Source organism: Gossypium arboreum, chromosome 3 (assembly GCF_025698485.1).
Source record: "Gossypium arboreum isolate Shixiya-1 chromosome 3, ASM2569848v2, whole genome shotgun sequence".
Classification (NCBI taxonomy): Eukaryota; Viridiplantae; Streptophyta; class Magnoliopsida; order Malvales; family Malvaceae; genus Gossypium; species Gossypium arboreum.
The window spans coordinates 134,581,938-134,600,039 of record NC_069072.1 but is presented as its reverse complement, the minus strand read 5'-3'; the positions used below and the strand labels follow the sequence as shown (position 1 = coordinate 134,600,039).

The 18,102-nt window shown below is 32.1% G+C and overlaps 1 protein-coding gene and 1 long non-coding RNA gene across 4 annotated transcripts; one reads left to right on the top strand and one right to left on the bottom strand.

Moving 5' to 3' along the window:
* The first annotated feature begins 670 nt into the window (after nt 1–670).
* Nucleotides 671–9,584, top strand: LOC108476149 (TNF receptor-associated factor homolog 1b-like). 3 transcript variants are annotated; one of them, XM_053025970.1, is made up of 13 exons: nt 671–895; nt 1,450–1,654; nt 2,178–2,289; nt 2,526–2,614; nt 2,713–2,781; nt 2,856–2,985; nt 3,570–3,728; nt 4,099–4,447; nt 4,764–4,876; nt 6,602–6,749; nt 7,036–7,511; nt 7,595–7,799; nt 7,919–9,584. In XM_053025970.1, exons 2-13 carry the CDS (start codon nt 1,495–1,497, stop codon nt 9,296–9,298), a joined length of 3,390 nt encoding a protein of 1,129 aa, XP_052881930.1. In that variant the 5' UTR covers nt 671–895; nt 1,450–1,494; the 3' UTR covers nt 9,299–9,584. The 3 variants fall into 3 exon arrangements, with proteins under 3 accessions (XP_052881930.1, XP_017633754.1, XP_052881931.1); XM_017778265.2 differs by having other exon boundaries at nt 672–895; nt 1,450–1,657; XM_053025971.1 differs by lacking the exon at nt 671–895 and having other exon boundaries at nt 1,553–1,680.
* A 7,561-nt stretch (nt 9,585–17,145) lies between these two features.
* On the bottom strand, nt 17,146–17,898 carry LOC128290660 (uncharacterized). The gene is made up of 2 exons (XR_008280445.1): nt 17,763–17,898; nt 17,146–17,482 (listed from the first exon to the last, which is right to left on the bottom strand). It is a non-coding gene; the product is annotated as an uncharacterized LOC128290660 (long non-coding RNA).
* Nucleotides 17,899–18,102: the final 204 nt, after the last annotated feature.

Below are 18,102 nucleotides of genomic sequence, written 5' to 3'. Positions count from 1 at the left end.
TCATGGGCTGAGCTAAGGCTCATCTGAAAAATGAGAGGATTTAGATAAAAATATAGGTTTAAAAAATAGGCTTGGGCAAAAAAATAAGACCTATTTAGAAAACGGGTCGGACCTCATTTGGCCATGGATGCTTAGCGGGGATCTTCGTAGATGGTGAATAACCAAATTCCAATTGAAATGAAATCTTTAGGATAAATCAATGCAATTTAGGAAGAATCAATGAGAGGACATCAATTAAAATCCAGGATTTTCTAATTGAGAGAGATATTGAGAGAGATTAAAAATTCTCACTGTTTCTTAGATTCATGGACCCAATTTAATTTAGTAGGATCTTTCGTCTAGCCAGACCCAAATATGCAAAAAAAAACTGTTATTTTTCTTGTTGTTTATTTACTCTTTTTTTGTTGCTATTTTATTGTTATTTTTCATTATTATGTTGTTACTATTTGTTATTATTGTTTAGATATTGTGTAACTCTTGTTTTTTTTAGTATTTTTGACGTATTATATATATTTTAAAATTTATATAATAAATAATATAAAAAATTAATACAGGTGAGCTGAGCTCAAATTTTAACATTTTTATCTAGACAAAAAATATACAAAATATTAAATTTATTTTTTCAGACTAAATCAGACCCAAACCTGAAAACCAACCTAAAATTTTATTTGTACCTAACTCAAACCTGGCCTAACTCAATCCTTCAACAACTCTAATATTAATAACCTTTCATTTTTTTCATGATTCACCTTTAAAAAGAAAAAAGAAAAAAAAAAACTCTTTTCTCTATCATGCTGTTTGCTCTTTTTTCTGCTTTCTTTTTCTCTATCAGTAGAGTTGTCATACCCTCTATTTGAACCGAAATAAACATCTCTATTGATTTTTCCATTTTTAGGTTCGTTTTCACCATTCTATCTTTACATGACGTCCGAGTCATTTTGAATTTTCTTTTATTTGTGTAGTTTTCAATCCATTGATCTTTGATTTCTATTTAGGGGGTTAATTGGGTCTTATTTGGATGATTTATTAATTTGGGTCGTATGAGTTGATTCATAAGATTCTGTTTGGTTCGTTTTTTAGCTAAGATTATTGATTTTATTAAGATTTTTAATTAGTCTTTTTGTTGATTTTGTATTTTAATTTGATTGATTGTAGTCGTTGATTCTGTCTAATTTTAATTTTGTATTTTAAATATACATTTTTTTTGAAATTTGAAGAACTGTCAGTTGGTTTTCCAGTAATTTTGGTGATTTTAATTGTAAACGGACGTAAGAATTTGATATAATTGTAGTTTTAATTTTGGGTTTTAGGGTGCTTTGGTGAAAAAAATGGGTAGGGGGCATTTGATGCCTAAATGGAAATGGTGTTTCTAATGATTTTATATTTGAAAGTGAGATTTGAGACTTACTAATTTTCAGTGGTTTCTTATCTCGGTTTTGGATTGTGTAGCAAGTGGCATTCAAGGAGTGTGCGAATTAGTTTTAATGTACCAAAATGGCTGGGGTTTCAACTGAGGAGTTTGGAGTGGGAAGGTCTGTGGAGGGGGTATCAAGATCAGGGGAAGCTTTGGTAGAGTGGCGGTCTTCCGAGCAGGTTGAAAATGGAACACCTTCAACCTCACCCCCTTTCTGGGACTCTGATGATGACGAAGATGGTGGTGTGCTTTTGAATCCCTTTCATGTTCGGTTCAATGCTCTTTATTCCTTTGAATATGAGTTTGTATGTTGTATGTTTATTCTCTGCCGTTATAAAGTCTATCCATGTCTTACATCGAAACTTGTAACCTTTATATATAAACCTAGAGATTAAAAATCTTGGACTTGCATGGTTAAAAAATTGGCTTGCATTCAATTTTAGGTAATCCATTGCATCCTTTTGTCTAGATATAGGGACCGGACTGAGGATTCTCCAGTGTTTATAAATTACTTAGTATCATAATTTCAATTGGTGGATTAGGTTTGTTGAAACATGTACGTAATTTTATAAAAGAGAGGTGAATATACTAACTTGGATGATGCTTGCTCAAGACTTTTTGAGTTTTTTAAAAGCACAGATTAAACTGAGCTAGCAGTTACTTCAAGAAGTACTTTTAGCCATTAGTTTTTTGTATTGTCAATTTAAGTATAAACTGTTTCTTATTTTCTAAACTTCTAAAGGTGAGTTTAATTCTATTATAGGGCTGAAACCTTCTGAATTATATGGAAAGTATACATGGAAGATAGAGAATTTTTCACAAATTAACAAACGAGAACTTCGCAGTAATGCGTTTGAAGTTGGCAGCTACAAGTGGTATGGGGTTTCAAATCATTTTGGTTGTTATGTTTCTATTTTGCTTGGTCAAATCCATAGTTGTCATTCTAGAATTCTTATTCTTTTATATCATATTGGAATGTTATGTGGTTTATATGTTCTCGCGCACACAAATAGATAAATCTTTTAACTTTATATTGTTGGTAGAAAGAAACATGTCTTTTTAGCATGGCAAATTCACTAGTTTCTTTTTATCCATTTACCATGGTTTACAGGTACATTTTAATTTATCCACAAGGCTGTGATGTTTGCAACCATCTCTCGCTGTTTCTCTGTGTTGCTAATCATGACAAACTTCTTCCGGGTTTGATATTATCTGTAAACTAGAAATTGGGTTTATCATCATTTATCTTTTATTTAGTTGTTGTACTTATAGGGATCTTCACTTCTATTCTAAGACAGGTTGGGGTCATTTTGCGCAGTTTACGATAGCTGTCGTGAATAAAGATCCAAAGAAATCAAAATATTCAGGTTTGTTGGCTCAAAATTTTTTAATGGTGCTAATACAGATTGTGAACCGTGTGTAACTTGTTGTTGGATTGCAGATACTTTACATCGATTCTGGAAGAAAGAGCATGATTGGGGATGGAAAAAGTTTATGGAGCTGTCAAAAGTTTATGATGGATTCATAGAATCTGACACACTTATCATAAAAGCTCAAGTTCAAGTTATCAAGTAATCAGTAATTAATGACTATATTGCTCCAACTCTTCATTTGTCTTGACATGCCTGTATCAGGCACTAGTATTTGACATATATTTGGACATGGATATAGGGATATGAGTCTCCAAGAGCCGTCCAAATGCATGGAAAACTTAAAAAAAAATTAAACATATCCGTATTAGACACATACTTGTATCCGACACTCATACCTAAGTCTGAGTAACATAGATTTATGGTAAGCAAACTTTTGCCTGTAGTGATTCATACAATGCTTTCATGACTATTCCTTTCATACTGTTATTAGATAGCCTTTATGGTTTATCACTAAGTCCTACCAATTATCTATCAAACAAAAAAAAAAAAGAAAAAAAAAAAAAGAAGAAGCTATCTTTGGCTCTTTATGATAAAGTTGGCTTAGTAATGATGTCATTATGATTAGAGAAGGTTCCTTGCATAGAGTTGTTTCTTTATTTTGGAATTATGTCATTATGGTATGTTGCAGTCAAGTTGATGCATTGTGTTAATTTTGTACACCTGATTTAGGTTTTTTCTTTCATCTTGATAAGCAAATTTAATATTTTGTTTTGGATTTGTAGGGAGAAAGCAGACCACCCTTTCCGTTGCCTTGATTGTCGGTATAGAAGAGAACTTGTTAGAGTATATTTGACAAATGTAGAGCAAATTTGTCGCCGTTTTTTGGATGAGAGACGACAAATGCTAGGGAGGTTGATAGAGGACAAAGCTAGGTGGTTAAGGTAAATGCATTGCACGGTGCTTTAATGACACATTACACATGTACAACACTGGATAGGAGTTTTAATTTTGTGCCACATTTGTTTTTGAAAGGTATGTTTGAATGTGCATTTTTTTTACAGGGCTTTCTTATGAATTGGTTTCTTTCTATTACCATTGCCTGGTTTTCTGCTTAAACTGTCATCTTTGTTCTTTTAGCTTCAAATTCCTTCATACGTTATCAAAGGTGGCCCTGATAATATTTGACTTAGTGAATTTTTGTTTAGGCTCTTCATGTGTTAATGGCATATATTTGGTGATTTTGCTTCTCGTCATCACCTTATGTCCTTTTGTTGCCTGTTTTCTCCAACCAATTGTTTGCAACTGTTGCAGCTTCCGTGCCTTCTGGTTGGGGATTGACCAAAATACCAGGCATGGAATGTCCAAGGAGAAAACAGATGTGATTTTGAAAGTAGTTGTGAAGCACTTTTTTACAGAGAAAGAAGTGACATCTACATTGGTAATGGATTCACTTTATAGTGGATTGAAGGCTCTAAAAGGCCAGAGCAAGAGCAAGAAAGTGAAGTCAAAAGTATTTGATGCTGAAGAAATGCTGGCTCCAATTGTTCATATTAAAAAAGATATGTTTTTGTTAGTGGATGATGTGCTACTACTCCTAGAGCGAGCTACTTTGGAACCACTACCTCCAAAAGATGAGAAAGGTCCTCAGAACCGAACAAAGGTAAGCTTCTGAATATTGATGATAGGGTATAATGAGTAAGAACATTACATGGGTTCCATTTTAAGTCTGTTTTAGATTATTGAAAACATATTTAGTGGAATTTTTTACTTCTATTCGCGCACATGATTTCTTTCTTAGTTTCAATGAGAATTGATTCTTTCTCTTCCCTATAGGCTAATGACGTTCCCGTGTGCTTCTCTGGGGAAGATGAAAGTTTTTGTTTTTTACATCAATAAACAAAGCATTCCCTGTATATTAATTTGATCTTTTTGAGGGTATGAAAATAGCGTTTTATTCAGTCTTTTCATTTATGTAGGATGGAAATTCTGAAGAGGATCTCAACAAGGATTCAATTGAACGTGATGAAAGGCGTCTTACAGAATTAGGTCGCAGGACAGTGGAAATATTTGTTCTAGCTCATATTTTCAGGTGCCATATTTTTATGACTTTGCATTCAACTAATACTGGCATCTGTCCTTGTTACTAGGATTTCCCACTATATATATACACGTAATGCATGCACATGGATTTAATGTTTTTTTGTTTCTCTTATCAAATAATGGACTCTAGGGAGTGTTATGTATTATTATCTGCTGAATAAGTTGCTCCATTTGGTTTGTGGCAATCATAAGAGAAAGAGAAAAATGTTTTTTATGCGCTTGAAAGTTTTTTGAATGTACAGTAAAATTTATTTCTGTGGACGCTGGACAGTTTTAAAGTAGCAAAAGGAGGGCAAATATTTGATAAGATCTGCTGTATAACTTCGATGGATCTTTTTCCTTCTACTTTTTCCAAGACATTTTCTTATTCATAGAATTGCAAATTTTAAATTATTGTTTTTTAATTATAGAAGGGTTAATATGTAAACTGGCCCTTGAAGTATACCCCTTTTCATGATTTGGTACCTAAAGGAAAAATTACAATTAGGTACTTGAATCTGTGTTCCATCAGCTAAATTACCCATTGTCTTACATAAATGCTGACATGGACTGATCGATCAATATTGTCCAGTGTCAAAGTTAATTCCACATTAGCAATTTGTTTCTAATCTTTAAAATAAAATATAAAATAGAATTTTAATTGGAAATAAATAATCTGGAAAGAGAAGGAAGAGAAGAGGAAGAGAAAGGAAGGATTACCTGGCTGTTGAGCTACCTTGGCTGGCTAGATCAGTGGCAGGGTGAGAAAGTACAAAAGAAGGGAAATCTGGAAAATGAGAAATGAGGAAGAATGGAAAGGGTGGAGTGGAAGAAGGGCTGGTCAGTTGCTGGTGGCTCCCTCTCACTTCTCTCTCTCCATTTTTTTGAAAATAAAATATTTTAAATCCAAAAAAGGATATTATTTTTTTTAAGGTTTAGGGTTTAAATTTCTAAAGTATTGATCTGTAGAAGTTACCATGTGTCGTGTTTTTATTGGTAAAAGAATGACATTCCATTAAACCATAAGTGTTGGACTAATGTGGTTTATAGAAGTATAGTTTCAATACCTAATCTTACACTACTTATTTTTTCTATAGGTACCAAGTCTTGGAAAGTGGAATAGTCAGGGGACAATTTATATATTAACCCTTAATAGGAATCACCTTGTTGTAAATTTGGTTTGAGCAGTTACTGATGTTCTACTTAGGATTTTCTTAATGCTGACAAAAAATCATTATGGTTCCTTATTATATATTTGTCAGCTATTGCTTTAGAATTTAGTTTACCATGCAGTTCTCTTATGTAATCAATGTTGTAACTTTTTCATTGGGACTTGGGATTTTACATTCTATCACAAGTCATCTCTATATCTGCATGATGTGTTTGGTCACCTGATAACGCTATCCAGGATACTCAGTGCTTTAGTACCACTGTATATTCTCTTTCAGTGGGAAAGGGCAATATATTATCTTATAAAATTACTGGTTAGAATAGCTCTCTCTAGAAATAGGGCATTATTTTATTTTCTGATGGTTTATGTGCACAAAGTTAGGTGGTGGTGTAGTTGGTCATGATTTTATTACCTTTTTATGTCAGCTTATTGGAAAGTTCGTATTTTTAATTTTCAGTGATTAGAACTTCTGTTTTGCAATCTCCAAGGAATATTAATGGATGATACTTGGTACTTCCTCATCTGTACCCGTATATGCCCTAAATTTTTTTTTCTTACATACAGCAACAAAATAGAAGTTGCCTATCAGGAGGCTATTGCTTTGAGAAGGCAAGAAGAACTCATCCGTGAAGAAGCTGCATTGCTGGCTGAAAGTGAGCAGCAGGCTAAACAAGGAGCATCTGAGAAGGAGAAAAAGTCAAAGAAAAAACAGGTATAAATCCTTTTGCTCTTTTTCATTTTTTTTAATGGTTGAAGCAGATATCAGAATAAACACTCTCCTTTGACCACTTGAGCCAAACAAAATTTTTCGAATTCTATTTTTTTTCTGGTGCTTATCAGAACAATCCTTTGATTTACGTTTGGAAGCAATTTCAAGCATGTAAATGTATGTATATATGCACATATATATATACATTTTACTTAGGGTGGACAATAAATTTGTAAAGTTTTTCTTCATGCTCTGAATGCATCACATTTTCCTCTGTTTCATACTGCAGGCTAAGCAAAAGCGGAATAATCGGAAAAGCAAAGATAAGGGGAGGGAAGAGAAGGCTATTGTGGCAATTCAGGAAAAGCACCAAGAAGGCCAGCCTGAGGATGGGAAGGAAGCCTCTATGATGGTGGACCAACAACCAGTGTGTGAAAAGGGTGATGTTCTGGGTGATGTTTCTGATGTCTCTGACTCAGTTGATGGCGCCATTGAAGTTTTTCTGCGCGACTCAGTAGACAAAGAGGCTAGTCCTGTCAATTGTGATACAGATACTTTAGAAATTCATCCTCCCATAGAATCCAGTAGCAGTGGCATAAGTGGACTATCTTGTGTACAAAATGGAGTAGCTGATAAGAAAAGCCCATCTATATTGGAAGATAGTTCATCAATGTGTTTAACAGACTCATTATCATCAGCAGTTATGAACGGGCCCTATAAAGGGAAATCATTTTCAAACAACCACAACAAAAAATCACCAAGCAGGTAAAGTGTTGCATAGCTTTCTTTCCATGCTTAAAAAATAATAAGACAAGGTATTTATCTCATCTGGCACTTCAAATTTGTAGGGGAAAGAACCATCAAAGTAAAACATCAAGTGATGGCAATATTTTGATTAAAGAATTTGGTAATCCTTCTTCTTGTCCTGCACTAGAGGCTGGGGACCGAAATGATGTTTCTCAAAGTAGTAAGGCTGGCGAAACCGTGTCTGAGGCTACCATTCCATCATTATCAGTTCAAAGAAAGTGGGTTGAGCGGAATGCTGTTAGGAAGGTGGTGTATTTTTATATTTATGTTCTCATTAAGCTTTTAACTTTTGTGTTACTTTACAATTGTACTGCTTTCTAGCTTTATCAACTACATGGTTGATATTTATCTTGTCAATGTAATAGGAAGAAGTTTTGCTACAAAAGAAGCCAATCATTCAAGATCCAGTTGATTTGGAAAGACCTAAAGAGAAGACGACTGCTATACCATCCTCTCCAAGAATCCCTCCCAGAAGTCCGCCACCTACTGCTCAGTTCAGGTCAGAATACAGGAGTACTGGCAGTGTAGGTTCTATACCAGTTGGGAAGACATCATCAAATGGCCTACAACGGAGTGATCAACCTGCACCTTCTAGCACATCATTCCAAATAAATAGTTTATTGAAGTCCGAGACTCAGAAGCCTGCAACTTTGAAACCTACTGAAAAAGCTACGACCCCACAAGAATCTATGGTGTCTAGGCCATCCAGTGCTCCTCTAGTTCCTGCTCCCAGGCCAACTGCTCCTGTTGTTTCTTTGGTTCAAGCAACTCCTTTGATTGCTCACACAACTAGTACATCTGGCTGTTTAGGTCCCGACTCATCCGCAGCTACTAGTTGTGTTCCTCAATCTTATAGAAATGCCATAATGGGTAATCATGTTGCTTCTAGTTCATCTGATTTTACTCATCCTAACTCCCCTAGCTCAGGGGTCAACCCATTGCCAGTATACTCGCAAACACCTCCCTCGGTATCTACACCAGTGTATATACCTCAGAGCTCCGATAGGATAGAGCCAAATTCTGTTCAATCAGACTTTCCTTTTGGCATGGTAGATAGGAATATCATGCCGAATGCATCCCAGTGGATGGACAAATCTCAAAGGGATGGCACTAGAAGTATGCACTTGGATCATTCTTCATCGCTTAGTGAGAGCCAAAATCTTAACTTGTATAAGTCTGTGTATAATGGATCCCGAGAACACTTCTCAAATGAGTTTCCATCCTGTACATCTGGACGTCAGAGCCAATGTGTCTTGGCAGACGAGTTTCCACATCTTGATATCATCAATGACTTGCTTGATGAGGAACACAACGTTGGGAGCATAGATAGGACTGGAGGCTTCCATGCTCTTAGCAATGGGTCACATTTATTAAGCAGCCATTTTTCTTTTCCATCCAATTTGGGCATGTCAGGTGAGATGGGATCGTCATGTGGCTCATGCAGGTTTGAACAAGCACGGAGCTATGATGATGATGGGCTCCAGCACAGTTTTAAGAGCTCATCAGGCAACCATATTGATACACCGAGGGAATCTACTCCCCAAACAAACCTCCAACCTTACGCCAACGGACAAATCGATGGACTTGTTCAGACTCAATGGCCGATGGCCTCATCCGATTTATCTTTACTTCGGATGAGAAACACAAATGGTGACAGTTACCCGTACTACAATGCCGAGTATCCTAATCTGGCATGTGGTTTCAACGGGTATGCAACAGTATTCCGACCTTCAAATGGACAATGAAAAAGGTAAAATACGGAGTTCGCCCACAAATTCGATTGTTACCTATTTCATGTAAAAACGTGTTTGTTGGGTCTTAGATTTGGAGTGATTTTGTAATCTTCGCATAGGGAAAAAGAACATATTGTAAAGAGTGTTATTGCTCTCTTTGCATCAAGCATTTCTAGTTTTTATTAGAAAAGAAGCTTTGGCTCAGATTTTATGGTTTCGGTTTCCCATTCCAACTCAGCATCAACTGAATGTTAAAATGATTTGACAGTGTTTTTATATGCAGTGCTTTTCCAGATAAGATTTTCTCAGATTCTTCCATACAAAAGTAAAAATAAGAACCCTAGAATTCGGAGCTTAGTTCAGTGGTTTATGTTCTTTTAAGAGAGAATTTTCCATAGCCATAGTCGACAATTTTTATTTGATCAAAGAATACATGGACCGAAAGCATTAGTGAACCAGAAGATTGAAGATTAAATCTTCTGTTTGGGTTGTGATCTATCTTTGCAACTACTGATTACTTTCATTTGTTAGTGGAATATATATATATATGAAGCTTGTGTTGTTTCTTACGGGATAAATTTTCGTTTAGGGTTAATTTTATAGTACATCCTCAAATTATAATCTAGATTTTAAATTGGTCTCTAAATTTTGAAGTGTTTCATGAAGTCCTCAAAGTATATGTATTATATCCAGTTAAGCCTTACCATCAACCTATTAGCTTAGATGAATGTTAATTCATGTCGAGTATATTTAAAACATGCAAATCAAATTATAAATACATATGTGCTTATTACATGGACAGTTTGGATTTGATGTGTTAAAACATAGTCTTAAAAATTGTTGGTGTTGTATGTTTTTTTAATACATTATCTCAAAATTGTTCATGCGGTAGGTACATAAGTATTTATTATTTGGTTTGTGTGTATGCTTTTTTTTTAATATGCACAATATTAGATCAAAAACGACATTTAACGCTTGAATTGACGGTTGTGTTGATGGAAAGATATGATTAATACAATACTTTATACATGGACAAATCAATTAAAACGATTTGAAGTTTAGAGTTCATGTTACGGAGATAACTTGAAAACTTTTGTGGAATTAACCTTTTAGTTTATTTAACTACATTTTTTAAGAAAAAAATTATTTGGTTTTCTTAAGGTGTAATGACAAATTTAGCCTTTAACGTTTTTATCATTTATCAATTTAATTATTATATTTTTCAGTTAAATTTATCTATTAACTTTTATAAAAAATTCAAATTTAACTATCGATCTTTCAAAGAATTAAATTATTGTTTTTAATAAAAATATTAAAATATTAAATATGATAAACTTACATGTCAATTTATACTGACTTCATACAAATTAATGGGTGAAAACTACAAAAGACGTAAATGTTGTAAAGAAACCAAATGCTATTAATTTCAAGACTTAGTTTTTATTTTAAAAATAATTTTATATTTTAATTTTAATTAATATATACTTTTTAACATTGACTATGAGTACCATTGAATATCTTTTACTTATCAAATAATCCCAACTTCAGTTATTTCAACTACATGACATCATCTTTCAAATTGCCTTGCCCCCCTTTGGTTAACTAGGAAAAAAAAGTTCTCTTTAGCTCCTTTAAAAAATTGAATCATTCAATTTAATCCTTTTCGCTATTGAATGAATGGAAAATTTCCATTTTTAGCCCCTCCAAAAAAATTAATAATATAATTCAAAACTTTTTTAACACAACTTCCAAAATTTCATAATTTTATCTCGACCCCTTAAAAAAATTATTGATTTTGTCCCTATCCGAGACAAGAATGCATGAAAGCAAAATCCTTGGTATTTAAGTCTAAGCAGCCACCTCTGCCTTTTCTTTCTTATGACCCATTCAAAAGAATAATTTTTATTTTTATTTTGAAAAAATTCAATTAATAGAAAACCATGAATTAAGTAGTCCAAATCTTTCGACAGGTAAATATGAAAACAATTTTTCTCATAAGAAAAAGAAATAAAATTAAAATTTCAAATGTTGGAAAAGTAGATGAACTAAAAGCATTGTTAAGCCTTTTGGAAACCAAAAGCATTGAAGAATTAATCTTCTTTATTATTTGTTTGGGTTTTGGTCTATCTTTGCAACTATTGATTATTTTCATTTCTTATTGTTTAAAAAATATATATGAAGCTCGTGTTGTTTCTTATGTGATAAAATTTTCTTTGGTTTTTATCAGCAGCAGCCCAAAGAAAGAGATGATGATATATGTGGGATGCAGTTTAGGGTTAATCTCATCATACATCCCCAAATTATAATCTAGATTTTAAAATATTTTATCCAATCTGTGAAGTATCAGTATCATATTCAATTAAATCCTTTCACCAATTTAACTGTTAGCTAAATGTCAATTCAAATATGATGTTTAACATCTTCAAAACACGTAAATTAAATTGTAAATATGTGTATACCTCTTACAAGGATAGTCTAAATTTAATGTGTTAAAACATAAATATACTTTTTAACGTGTTAATCAAAGTAGTTAATATGGTAAGTACATAAATGTTTATAATTTGGTTAATGTGTGTGTGTGTGATTTTTTAATATGCTCAATGTCAAATCGTAACTGACATTTAACACTTAAATTGATGATTTAATTAACCTAAAAATTTAATTGATAGAATATTAATGCTTTAAAAACTTAATTAAAACGTTTTAAAATTTAGAAACTAATTTTTGATATGACTAATGTTGGGCTAGGCAATTTTTGAATGTATGTATGACTATGATGTTTAGTAGGTGCATTGGAACTCAGGTTCAATCTTTGTCAGGTATTTGTGTTTTCTTACATATTGATGGGGTAGTGAATGTGAGCATAAGATACGCATTCGCTGGTGGTGTAGTGTAAGATTAGGTTGGAGATTAGATTGTCAGGTTTAATCTTAATTTAGGTGTTTGTTCGGTCTTTGATGTTGAACTTTGGAGTATTTAGAATAGTTCACTCTTGTTATAAGAAAAGTGGTATGTTAAAGCTTTAATTTAGACAGATTGCTTGGAGGCTGTTAGTGCTATTCAAGATGTCTATTTGGGGTATCAAATTCGGCCTTGATTCGACAAATTAAACATATATTCCAGTACAAAAAACATTGGATAATTAGGCATGTCCCTAGGGAGAGAAATCAAGTTGTTGATTGTTTAACTAAAATATTTTCTGATGGGATTGATGGTATGCAGAGAATAACAGGTGTAATTAGAGAGTTGATTGATTTTTTTTAAACATGATAAAGCTGCGGATGCTTTTGTTCATTTATCTCATTTTTTTATTCAACAAAAAAAAATTAGAAACCAATTTACAAGTTACAAGGTTAATGTGAAAGCTTTTGGTGGGATTAACCCTTTAGTAAAATGCAATTAATTTCTGCATTCCCATGAAACTTCCTAAACCCGTGACATGAAAGTCTGTTTGACTAAACGAATTGGTGAAAACTACTAAAAAATATTTCAAGACTTTTTCTTTAAAAAAAAATTATGTTTTAATTAATATATACTTTTAACATTGACTGTGAATTCCATTGAATAACCTTTTCAAATAATTTCGAAATTCCATTATTTCAACTCCATAACATCAATTTTTCAACATTTAACCCTTTTCAAAAATTACATTATTCAATTTGATCTTTTTAGCTTTTGAATGAATGAAAATTAAAATTCACTTTTGACCCTTTCAAAAAATTAATAATGACACAAAATTTTTAACTTTAAAATTTTACAATTTTATATTGACTCCTTAAAATAAAATTTCCTCCCTTCATTTCTGTCCCATAATTAATTAGACAAATGCATGAAAGCAAAATCCTTGCTGTTCAAGTCTAGGCAGCCACCTTTCCCTTTTCCTTTCTTATGACCCATTCAAAAAATTAATTTTTTTTATTTGGAAAGATTCAATTAATAAAAAACCATGAATTCGACAGTCAAAATCTTTCAAAAGATAAATACGAAAACAAATTTTCTTTGGCCTTATATCCATATCCTATAAGCCTAGAATTCTACTATAAATACCCATCACACCTACATGAAATGTTTCATAGTTTATAGCTTTGTAAATTATATACGCACCCCAAAAAAAGCAATGAGAGTTCTCATTATTGCTTTGGCATCTCTTTTTCTTCTTGTTTTACAATTTCATGCAATTAGTGGCACTAGATTATTGCATGAAGAAACTATGTTAGTGAACAGGAAACTTGATTTACAGTCTCTTCAAAAGGGCCCGGTTCCTCCATCAGAGAGATCCTCTTGCACCAATATTCCCGGTAGAGGTGGACCACCGTGTCAATTGAACGAAATGCAGTACGCTGCTACCTTACCTCGTCCCACAGCTTATCCGCTTCCGACGCTTCAATTCGGTGTTGCCACTAATCAGAAATGAAGCTATTGGAACCGAACAAAAATTCTTATGTCACGATTCAGCTCTCTCCATGATTAATATTTCGTGATAAGCATTCGTTTCATCTACAACCTTGATAAATGCTGCTCGATTGAATGCTTTATTGGGATCAAAAACTTGAAGCTAGGGTTTTATTTGCCAATTGAATTCTAGAGAACGATGATTTTGGACCAAAAAATTTTCAAGTCCTGAAAATTATAGCTTTATTACTATTTATAACATTCTTTATTTCAATTGAATTTGGATTTAATATGTATAGTAATGTTTGTTTATTGGAATGCAATGGATTCAATTTGTTTTGTACATCTTCAAAGGGTTATAAAGCAATAAAATTTTCATTTTTAAAGAATAAAAAAGGGTTCTCTCTCGAAAATTAATGCTCTCGTGTTCTTGTTCAATGACTAAAGTTTGTGTTTGTTTACCAAGAAAGTGGAAGAAAACCAATAAAATAGAATATAATAATATTTATTTGTTAATGGCTGAGGTTGTGGATTGTGGGTCACATGCACATGCATGCTTCCTTATAAGAGTGGAATCTGACTAAGATGAGAGCTAATAGTTTCGATTTGGATTAATTAAAATTGTGAGCTGAAAATATTCATGAATTAGGGGATTTTTAATTTTGTGTTTGAACTTTTTGAGTCTTGCCTTATTTTGTGGGCTGTTTTTCTTTGACTGCAATGCTTGTCAACTTAAATTCATTTTTTATTCTTAAATTGGTTCAATTTTTTAAATAATTAAAATTGTGTTAAATAGGTGTTTAACAACAGCTTTAATCACCACGTCATACAATTACACTTCAACACGTTTAAATTTATATTTTCTTAGACTAGTAACGGTGTTGGTACTAATTGCTCATTTGACTTTTTCCTGAAATATTAGATATAAATTAATTGACTCAATTCAAATTACTTACAAAATTTGCACTCAATAAAATAATTTGAATTACTCCCCCAAAACATACCATTAACCTAAACAAATGAAGTTTTCAATTATCCTCATAATAAGTGGGATTTTCTTAATTAATATCAATCTGTTTTAAGATTTGATCTTTTAAATAAAGCAACTTGAATTGAAGTGAAGGTCTTTGATTTCATCCTTATTTTATGTGATTGTTGCAATTTGACTTCAATAACAAACTGGTAATAATCCTCAAAATAAATCCACACAAATTTGATAAAAAAATGACAAAACATTTTTTTTTGAAAAGTATAAGAAGAATTTATAAATAAAGAAAACAAAGTGTCCCTACATTATTTTATTTTTTATCATTGAGCACTTAAAAAGATCAACAAGTGTCAAATGCATTGGTAAGGTATGTTCATTATTAAGAGGGATAATCACTACAAAACCTAAATATAAATCATAAAATAGATATAGAGAATAAAAAATAAATTAAGCACCCAATTTTGCCCAACGGTAGTGTCAGCCTTTGAGCTGGCTATCACCCGCATTTTTTGTTGTCGTCCTCTCTAGTTTGCTGAATGCTCAATTCTTTTGTCGATTTTCGTTCGTCGCTTTGTACCATCTGAGGCTGATTTCCTTATCGTATTAGGTGCTTGCAATCACTCCAGATATGTCAAGCTTGAGTTGTGATAAAGTTAATTATTAACGTATCATAATGTTCTTGATACTAAAGTTAAAGCTTTTATGGTGCTGATGGAGCTTGTCTTTTACCATTTATAATGAGTGTTTATTATTATTTTCCCTAAATTGAATAGTTACATTCATGAATTAATGAATTTATCTTTAAAAAAAATTTCAACTACCCAAAAGGAGATTAGCTTCTCACCCCCGGAATCATAAAAGAAGAGGAAGAGACCGCTTCTACTAAGTCCACTCTCAGCCAAATTGTCAATTTCCCCATTTGATTCCACAACATTAAATTTAAAGAAGTTTTCACCTATTGTCAAATTTTTTTTAATCAAAACTAAACTAATAAATTTGACAGATAAATGTAGTCTTTAATGCTAATTTTTTAATTTAGTAATTATTAATATTTAGTTAAATTTGACCTTTAATCTTTTAAAAAAGTAGAATATTTTTTTAATAAAATCTTGATTAAAACATTAATTTATAACGATGTTGAAATTGCAACCTACTTAGCCATCTATGTATACTCCATGCTGGCATGACATTATTTCTCTTATATGCCACGTCAACAAAAAATTTAAAATAAGAAAATATTCAAAATAAAAATATATAAATAATTCATAAAAATTCAAAAATTAACATGAAGTACATGTAGATTGCCATGCAAGTTATCATGTTTAAAAACTTAATGTTTTGGCTAGTATTTCAATTAAAAACAACAATTCAACTCTTTTGAAAGGTTAATGGTCAAATCGACTCTTTTAATAATTTGAGGGTTAAATTTAGCATAAAAAAGAATGAGAGCCAAATTAACTAAATATGTAAACATTAAGGGCTAAATTTATCATTATGCCTATAAATTTTAAAGAGTCGAAATATAATTTTATTATATTATTAATTCATAATTTTATAGTTTCTAAAAATACTAAACCACAAATTTACCGAGGCTAAAAATTGGTAAAAAGAATATGTTGAAATTGAATTTTGGTTTTGATTGAATATTATTTCAACTATCAATGTTATGGACGTAATACTATATATATATAGAGTAGTTTCAAAGAAGTTTCATGTGAATGAACTTAAATCCTAGGTCCTCGGTTGTTTGGTAAAACAATGAAAAAAAAGTCTAATCTTATTTTGGTTAAAATATGTCATAAGTCCCTGTATTTTTAAAAATTAAAATTTAATCTTTATATTTTTATTTCTAGGAATTTAGTCCTTCTACTTTTTAAATTTTAAAATTCAGATCCAATTGTTAATATTATTTTTTGTTAATTTTAAGTTCATTACAATGTCATTTTTTAAATATGGCTATTAAGTGAGTATTTTTTTATTTAAAAGATCACACCAAAAGTTTAATAAAAAACTTAACAATATTAACAGTAGAGTTTAAATTTTGAAATCTAAAAATAAATGAATTATGTTCCTAAAATAAAAATACATAGACTAAATTTCAAACTTTTGAAAACTACAGGACTTATATCATATTTTAATTCAACGGATATCAAGCAAAATCTTCATCCTAATCATATCGTACGCCATCAACTACATTCAACATTCTTCATAAAAAGTTTAAAAAGGAAAAAAAAAAAAAGTTCAACATTCAAGTCTTGTTTCCTATATATAGGGTTGAAGTCAAATTTCATAGTTTGAGAATTCGTAACTTTTAATTTGAAAAATGTGTACTAATTTATTGGTTTAATTTGACTCCAGTCCCCATACTTTTTGAACTTTCGAAAGTTAGTCCATCTGCTTTTAATCCTATGAATTTAGTTTATGTTCTTGTCTGATTTTTTTTGTAAATGGTATCCAGTTGATAATACTAATAACCTCGTTCTGTTAAATATGAATATGTGTTATTAATTAAATTTTAAATTTTTAATAAGATATTTGTTGTAGGCCAATTTTGGCCCAAATACAACCAAATACCCACCCCAATTTCATCAGCCCAACATCATCAAACCCAATCTAAACCAACAGCCCACCTAAACTCACCCACTAACCCTAGCCCACCATCACCAAACATTTTCCAGCAAAGAAAAAAAAAAAAACAGCACACCCCTCAACCTTGGCCAACACTCTCCCATGCTGTCTGCCACCAGCACCACTCCCACTCTCCTATGTTGTCTGCCACCAGCACCATCACACACCCCACCGTCCATGCCCATGCCCTGCAAACAAGCAAAACAGAAGCAATAATAGAAAATAATAATAAAGTATGTAAAAATTAGGCTATATAAAGCCATCCAAACAACAAACGTAAAAGGGGGGGAAGGATGTACAAAAAAAAATTGGTATCAAAAACAAAAGAAAAAAGAAAAGCTTAGAAGGTGAACTTCAATTTTTTTCCTCTGTTATCTCAATCTTTCTATTTATCTTTGCTTTGTTTTATTTTTTATTTCATTAACTTACTTTAAAACAAAAAAGAATCAAGGAAGAAAAGAGTCTTACCGGATCTACCCCGTGGCCGCTCCCCTCTCCGTTCGGCACGGTGAACTGCCGGCGATGATGGGTGTTGAAACCTTAGCTGAAGAAATGAGGAAGAGATAAAAAAAGGGGGGTTTGAGAGCAGTTTTCCAGAAAAAATATATAAAGGTTAAAATGGTTTTAAATAAAAAATTGAAAAGTCAAAAGGAAACGGCGCCACTAACATTTGTATGTTTCTGCTTTTAGGGATATTTGTTCCCCTAGTCCCTCAACCTCTCCAGTGCGCTGCAATTTAGTGCTTTAGTTACCTTTTTCCTATGATTTTGCAATTTGGCCACCTAATTCTCTGAGGTTTTCAATTTAG

Coding starts and splice junctions, on each gene's coding strand:
- LOC108476149 (XM_017778265.2), top strand. CDS start 1,495: ATGGCTGGGGTTTCAACTGAGGAGTTTGGAGTGGGAAGGTCTGTGGAG. Junction 4,448..4,763: donor GTCCTCAGAACCGAACAAAG/GTAAGCTTCTGA, acceptor TCATTTATGTAG/GATGGAAATTCTGAAGAGGA. Junction 6,750..7,035: donor AAAAGTCAAAGAAAAAACAG/GTATAAATCCTT, acceptor TTCATACTGCAG/GCTAAGCAAAAGCGGAATAA.